Below are 7,847 nucleotides of genomic sequence, written 5' to 3' on the forward strand. Positions count from 1 at the left end.
CCCCCACCACTAGACACTGCTGACAGTTTTACATCCATCAAAGACCCAGTTTCCAAATATATCTGAATACCATTCGGATGACTAAATGATGACGGCAATTACTGAATGCGATACTCATAGCGAGTAATTGCCCCCTTGCTGCTGAAACATCAGTTGTTTTTCACACACTGACTGACGTGAATCATCTTCAAGCTTTTAAAGAGCCAACTCATTAAGGCACAGTGGATTTTTTTTAATATAGTGTTTGTATCTTTTACTAGAAATGGCAACAATCAGAATGTAGACATTAGCTACAATTCAATTAATTAATGAGGGTGAATTAGAAATCACCCTCATTAATTTCAAGTTAAATCAAATTCACTTTTTACATTTTTAATAAATCACATACATGTAGTGAAATCAGGTATAATCAAAACTCTTCCTAAAGAACAACATAATATGTTCTCTTTCAAAAACCTATTTTGCAATAAGTTGTTCAGTATTTTTAAATGTATCATCAATTGTCAAATTATTTATTTTCAGCAGACATACTTATACATTTGGTGTTGACTAACATTTCATATAACCTTGGGAAAATCTTGCAAACTTGAAAAAAACGAAAAACGTGACATTCTGACATAATAAAAGTCCCTGTCTTTTGGCTCCATAATACTTCACACTACTGTTAATATCTAGAACAAAAAGGGGTCGGACTAAGAAACATGTTCTCCAGACACTTATTTGCAGACTATGTGGAAGCATATTGTCGTAATTTCCCTGACCTTTCCGTCTTTCTGTCTCTGGAAAACCCTTTCCTTGTAAAAGAGGGAGATTTACCACAAACATTGGGCTGACTTCATCCTAAAGCACGCAGCGAGCTCCGGTCTGAAAGGCCACGCTGAATCCCAGAGACACTGGCCCCTGTTTCAGCTTGTCGTTTGGGTATTTTTCATCGAGTGTGTCTGACAGAAAGATAACACACTGTCACAGACTGCCATCCATCTTCGTTTCCACGTCGCTCCTGGAGAATTCAATTTCGAGTGTGGGGTTAGACACGTTGGTGATTAATCGACTCTATGCTCATGTGTGTAAGTGTAGACCTAGTTGTGTCTTTGTCTTTGTGTGATAAATCACTGTCCATCTCTGTACAGGACACACAATGCCCGAGCCCCCTTCAGCCCACTAAAGATAAATTAATCTACAAGTGATGTGCTGACAATAGCTCAACAAGGAAATTATTCTATGTTACTTTCTCAGCTGCAGCATAAAGCAGTCAGAGTGGAAGATGTCTCACAGAGGAAAGGGAAAAAAGAAAGTGGGAATTTGTCAAAAAAGAAATGAGGCTGGACGCTGACCAAGAGTGAGTATTGAGAAAGGCATGGAAACGCACACAAACCCACCCACACACAAACATTAGGGCACAGAGTTGATGAATAATTCTTCAGGGCTGTTGGAAAAGATCCTCTACGGAGCCGATCCAACTGTGACACCAGGGTTTTTCTTCGTGTGTGATTAGCTTTACTATTACGAGCAATATGCGAGAGGTGACGCAACGCAGGAACTGCACAACGTTATGAAATGCGAGCAGCGATGCGGGACAAACAAACTTGGTTTTATCTCATTAAACATCTACTGTAAACGTTCATTTAGATTGAGTGTTCTGTTTGGACGGGGCATTGTGTTGTTGCTGCAACACACACTGTATGTGGAAACGTTGTTCCAAGTGTGATGAATACATTTGGTAAGGTGTCAAGAAATGATTTAACAATGTAAAGATTTGAGAGGGCTAGGAGCACAAATACAATTCTGTAGTGTAAATATGAAATCACCACTTCCCACAGACATAAATCTGTGTGTTATGTTTAGTTTATCAAGAGCAGTGGTTGTCAAATGGGGGTACGCGGACCCCTAGGGGTACGTTGGAGTACTGCAGGGGGTACGTGAGTTTTATTTTATGTTAATGAAAACAACTCAATAAGTAATACATTTAAACAAACTACTAATAGTAGATGAACTACTTTATTCAAAAGTTTACAGTAACTCTGGATAATAAAATGGGAAAAATAAACGGGGTGCTCTCTTTTCCTCTCCCTCTCCTGACAGCCCGCTGCCCGTCAGGCTCAGCAGCTCGCTGACGAACCTGTAATGAGTGACCCGACAGTAAATAAACATATTTATAACTAGTTCAGCTAGTTCCATAGTAGATCAAATAGCTAAGTGCGATGTTCTAACTCTTAGTGTGTGTTTTGCTCCAAGATGCAAATATAGTCTTTTGCTCCGCTCACCGCTGCAGGTGATTATGTAGAGCTGCGTGTGTCTCCGTCAACAGCAGCTGATCTCTCTCTCCCGTCCGATTAGACTTCACTCGCGTTTATGTTTACATCCATCAGATCTAGCTAGTTCTAGCTAATGATGCGACTGCCTGCTTATCAAAGGACACCTAAACAATAAGCGTTGCTTGGCAACAGGGTGTGGCCGCAAAGTATAGCGCAGCATTATGCATATGTTTATATGAGCGGTTATAGGTAAATGCTCATATGTTTTTTCTCTTCATTCTCCACGCCCCAAAATTAATAAATAAATATACCAATTTTAGTCAAAGTTACGAAGTTTGAGCAGTGTGGGTTTTATATGAACAGAGTTACACATATTTCAAAACGCGAAGTGTAGGCCTAATAACTGCAGTTTGCCTCGCTGTCAGAATGACAAAGATCCTCAGTGAAGCACAAGCCCATGCTTCTCACTACATTGTAAGTACAACTTATTAAAAAGATCAGTCCAATGCAACTAATGTCGTCTTAGTGTTATTGCATGATGTTAAAATTGGTTTGCCATGAATTTAGTGATGGATTGTAAACATTTGAAATGTAGCATTTAAGTGTTTCTCATGTTGTTGTTTTAATAAATCAGACACTGATGGTGCAGCACTGTACCTCTTTATATAGGCTTTTCCCCCCTAACAAATAGTTTTTGCGCTGATCAGGGGGTACTTGGCTGAATCTTTTTTTCAAAGGGGGTACATTATTGAAAAAGGTTTGAGAACCACTGATCTAGAGTGAGCAATAATATCTGGAGCGTTATGGTGCAGGCGTATCAGGAGGAGGAGCAGGGAATGTACCAAGTAAGAGGTCGATGGGTTCATCCACCTGCTGCCTGAGGGAAGAAAAAACCCCCCCATTTCACATTTTAACAGGTGTGCCAGCCCATCAAAACAAGAAATTCACACAGCCAGAAATCAGAGAGGGGAAGGGGGCGTGTGCTGAGGCGGGAAAAACAGTAATTATGAAGGATGGGTGTCACAAGTTACTGTTCTGTTTCACTTTGAGAGGCGCTTGTTGCAGAAATGCATGCATATATAGGAACAGTGATTAGTTCCACATTGCTTTGGGGAAAAAAAGGCTGAATCAGTATGGTTCCACCAATTTGTTTCTCAATTATCCACCTCTCGATTGTATTTTATGTCAAGGCAGGGTTAGGAGAGAGAAGTGAAAGAGGGAAAGACTAAAAGAGAAAAAAAGAGAGCAAGAGAGTCAAAGGTAGAAGAGGAATATCTGACCGCAGGTTTATGTTTCCAATCAGGAGATTGCGATCAAAACGTGTAGCCCAGAGCAAATGGGGCATAACTCATTCACAGAGGGAGGTCTTCAAGCTCCGAGAGCACATTGGTTCAAGATCATTACTCCTCTCTGCGTAACAAAGAGGTCTGAAAACAGCAAACGCATGCAAACATTAAAGAACCTCAGCTTGATGAGCGCAGCAGAGGTGGTGTGGCAAAGGAAAAGTGGGGGAAATCCTGAGCCGGCTGACATGAATAGAAAATAAGTGGCTGCAGAATGCATTGTTCTATTGTATAGGAGTTGTTTTCATTTACTGCGAGTTGTGAGAACAACTTAACTATAAGGTTTGATTTTCAACACCATAGAAAAACAAGCTTCAACACGAAAACACATTTCCAAACCTTTCCAAATCCCCAAAAACGATTTTACTTTATAGAGATGCCGCCAGCCAGACAAACAAACAGCAGATGTAGCCACACACTAAAACCAACACACGTTTTATATTCTGTGATTTGCACATGGAAAGAATAAGAGGCATAAATGCAGTCACATCCGAAGACCAGTCCAACTGGTACAACCATCCCCACTGGGGAAGAGGTTATCTTGGCATCACACTGGCATCAGGGTTGGCATCATGCAGGCATCACATTGGGCCTGTTCCTGACAGAAGACACGCCTAGTTACACCCGTGGGATTCATAACACAGCTGTTGTTTTTTGGCTTTGCCACTTTTCTCCCTAATTCTTCCAATACTCTAATATTCAGATATGGAAACATAAACATCCAAGAATTGTCACCAGCCGACGTACCTAGGATTACAGGAAACAGGAAGAGCTGCCATGGAAAACCATCAAAATAACCCAGCCCACAAAAAAGAAAACTGAATGAAAAATAATGTAACTTCAGCTTAAATGCAGCACTGAATAGCTGCTGATGGGTTGGAGAGTAGAGGACGCAGGTGTTTGTTTGGCATTGGCTCAGGCTGACAGAGCCAATGCCAAAAACAAGGTCATATCAAAAGATTTCCAAACATGCATTCATCTGATAAAAGAGACTTATTCACACAGTTCTGCAGTCACACACACACACACACACACACACACACACACACACACACACACACACACACACACACACACACACACACACACACACACACACACACACACACACACACCTGCCTATGAAGGCTAAGGGTAATCTAATAATCGTATCTCTTTTACCTCACAGACAAAACACACAGTGGGCAGCAGGAGTGTGCCTACCTTATCTTCCAGCCTGATCAGTCTCGCCCCAATAGTTGGGTATTCTTTATCTTCTCCTTTTCCTAGTGAATTAATTAAAAAAACACGTTTACACACAAATGCTAATTTAATGCATTGACCTTGATTGCAAAATTGGTATTATTTGCAAAGAAAAAAGCAGAAAAGTACATTTAGTCACACTCAATTGCTACATGCTTACACACGTTACAAACACAACACTGTCATTAACAGTAAGAGCCTTATGGACTCATGATTCAAAGTGAAATAACCAGTCCATTCAGTTTCTGCTGATCTGTGAGTAAAGGTCACAGTGGCACATTTACAGCCCCCTACTGTAATGTTAACAGTGGATGCATGTCAACTAAGAGTTATGTGGTCGTGACGACACAATGTAGTGATTCTTCTGGTAAGTTTAGGTTGGCTAAACTTCCACTATATTTTGGGAACTGCATTAAACAAACAGTATTTGTTTAGGTTTTCTCTAGCCAGGCAGAAGAAACCATCGATGAGCAAAAACAGCTTTAAGTAATGTCCATATCATGCGAAATGTCCTTTTTACTGATCATGATACAGTCAGTTGCAGTGCACATTATACATGTTGACGTCATTTCTCTATACATAATGAATACTTAGTAAACTATATGTTTAACTCGGATAGTAAATGACTATAACTGTTAAGTAAAAGTAAACAACACAAAAACTATCAAATGTCACTTGAAAATATGATGCTTTAATTTTTAATATTATTTAAAAAAGGTTAGGAGAGTTGATGACACCTACATCATTAAATTATAGTACATTATCAAATCTTTCATTACTAACTTTCACTATAAATTCAAAACCAATGCACACACACTGAAGGACATGCATACGTACACACACATAGACATACAATCATCCATAAGCCTGCTAGAACATGCCTGAAAAAGGCAGGGTGATTACATTCATAAATATGAAGACACACACGTAAACATAGCCACATCCAAACAGAGATATTTGCACATTACAAACCACTCTTTTCCTCTCATATTTAGTCTGGCTCAGCTTGTGTATGTGCAAGGTGTAAACACAGAGATGGAGCGAGGAGTGATGGCTGTCTATCAGATGCTGTGTGTTTACCTGGAAGAAACATTCCTGGCTTCCCCAGTGTGCCGTCCAGCCTGAGGAAACAGACAGAAGAAATTAACTGAGAAAGGTAAAGCCACTGGCCAGATACAGAGAAAATTCAGTCAAGCAAACAACACCTTATTCCAGCTCATGAACAAAGCAGTAACATAATATAAGCCAATTTATTGTGCCAAAGTTTAAACAGTACTTTAGTTATCACCGTTTGGAAAAAAGAGATGCTATAAATAAATGTGTCCCTATTGAAAATCTGTAAAAATAAAAGAATGAGACTTGCAAAAGATAATATGGACTATACGAAATGTTTACATTTACTATAGAATTTCAATATGCACTGCAAAGCATGGCTTTTTATTACAGCTATCAATGTTGTTTATTAACCATTTTAAGTGGTCATTGCATCATTTTGGTGTTTTGCAGGAGTCAGTCAATAAGTCACGTGACCTTTTTCTATGGATGTTTTGTTGAATTCCCATATTTTTAGGGTTAAAACTTTTTATTGCAGTTTATCAGCAGCTTATATTTGGCTCTTTTTACTTTGTATGGAAGACTTACATTACTGCAGTCACTTATAAATTGTGTTAAATAATCAAAGAATCAGTATTTGGTTGCCTGCAGGTTACGAAACGTCACGGTGCATTTCCATACTTGAGCTGATTTACTGCGAAAGGTGTTACAGGGTTCAGGTGACGTATTTACACAAGTAGGACCCACTTTAGTGAGGACTGGACTTCATTAAAGCTCAACAAGGTGTAACAAATCAGAGAGCAGTCAGGCCCTCCCCTGTCTGTCAGATGAGCCGTAAGGACAGTAACAAACGGAACTGCAATTACTGGATGCTTAATGGAGGAATTTGCAACGGTGCTATCTTCTCTTCCTGTAGTGACCCAGTTCAGCTGACCATGATGTCAGTACAGCCTGGTTAAAGGCAGGACAGACACAAACTCCAATGCTCATGGTACAAATACACTTCACAGCTATTGTGTGCCATTCTTGAGATGGAATTACCAAGGCCTTATCGAGACCTTTTATTTTTTTGCAAAATGGGATTATACATTATGTTTTCTGACTTTTTTCTTCACTAAAAGGTGGTATCCTTTATAAAGGTGTAAAACTAAAGGTTCAGACCAACTGACACTAAGTTAAAGAGTGAAGGTGGGAGAGAAATAAATGAAACAAGGTCAAAGACTCCACCTTCTCTGCAGCTCCTTGATGCGGACCATCATGTTGAGGTGACCCTGGGAATACTGCTCGATCACGTCTCGCACATCATAGGGCTTCCGCGCTTGCTGTGGATCAATGCATGCACACACACACACACACACACACACACACACACACACACACACACACACACACACACACACACACAAGCCATTGTCAGCCATCGCCGCTGTTGCTTGGTCCCCCGAAAACATCCCCCAACCCCCTTGGGTGCAACGGGTTCATTGTTAACTCATTGTGTGAGTGTGTGTGTATATGTATGTGCATGTGCATGTGTATGTGTATGTGTGTGTGTGTGTGTGTGTGTGTGTGTGTGTGTGTGTGTGTGTGTGTGTGTGTGTGTGTTTGCCTGTGTTTGAGAGAGAGAGTGTGTATGTATGTGTGGGTGGTGTGTGTGTGTGTGTGTGTGTGTGTGTGTGTGTGTGTGTGTGTGTGTGTGTGTGTGTGTGTGTGTGTGTGTGTGTGTGTGTGTGTGTGTGTGTGTGTTGGTGCGTGGTTATGCAAAGGTTTCGCTTTTTTGTACAAGGACGGTCTCATTCGCAAAGGTCCTCCAAGGGGGAGCGAGGAAGGGTTGGAGTTTGCACTCGTTAAGTCACTAGGTCGCCTCCTCTTATCCGACCGTAGAGTTGCTCCGGAGGTGGTGGTGGGTGGGAGGGACATGATCTTAGTCTGAGGAACTTACGTGTCTCCGGGTACC

At 40.7% G+C, this 7,847-nt stretch overlaps 1 protein-coding gene across 1 annotated transcript in view; it reads right to left on the reverse strand.

Moving 5' to 3' along the window:
• LOC104955677 (multiple C2 and transmembrane domain-containing protein 2) overlaps window positions 1-7,847 on the reverse strand; it is a 59,183-nt gene that overhangs the window by 4,835 nt on the left and 46,501 nt on the right. The window contains exon 11 of the mRNA XM_010783061.1: window positions 5,921-5,961. Coding sequence (XP_010781363.1) covers window positions 5,921-5,961 — 41 coding nt within the window. The remainder of the gene's footprint in view (window positions 1-5,920; window positions 5,962-7,847) is intronic.

The sequence above is a fragment of the Notothenia coriiceps genome, unplaced genomic scaffold (genome assembly GCF_000735185.1).
Source record: "Notothenia coriiceps isolate Sejong01 unplaced genomic scaffold, NC01 NC01_scaffold00024668, whole genome shotgun sequence".
Lineage (NCBI taxonomy): Eukaryota > Metazoa > Chordata > Actinopteri > Perciformes > Nototheniidae > Notothenia > Notothenia coriiceps.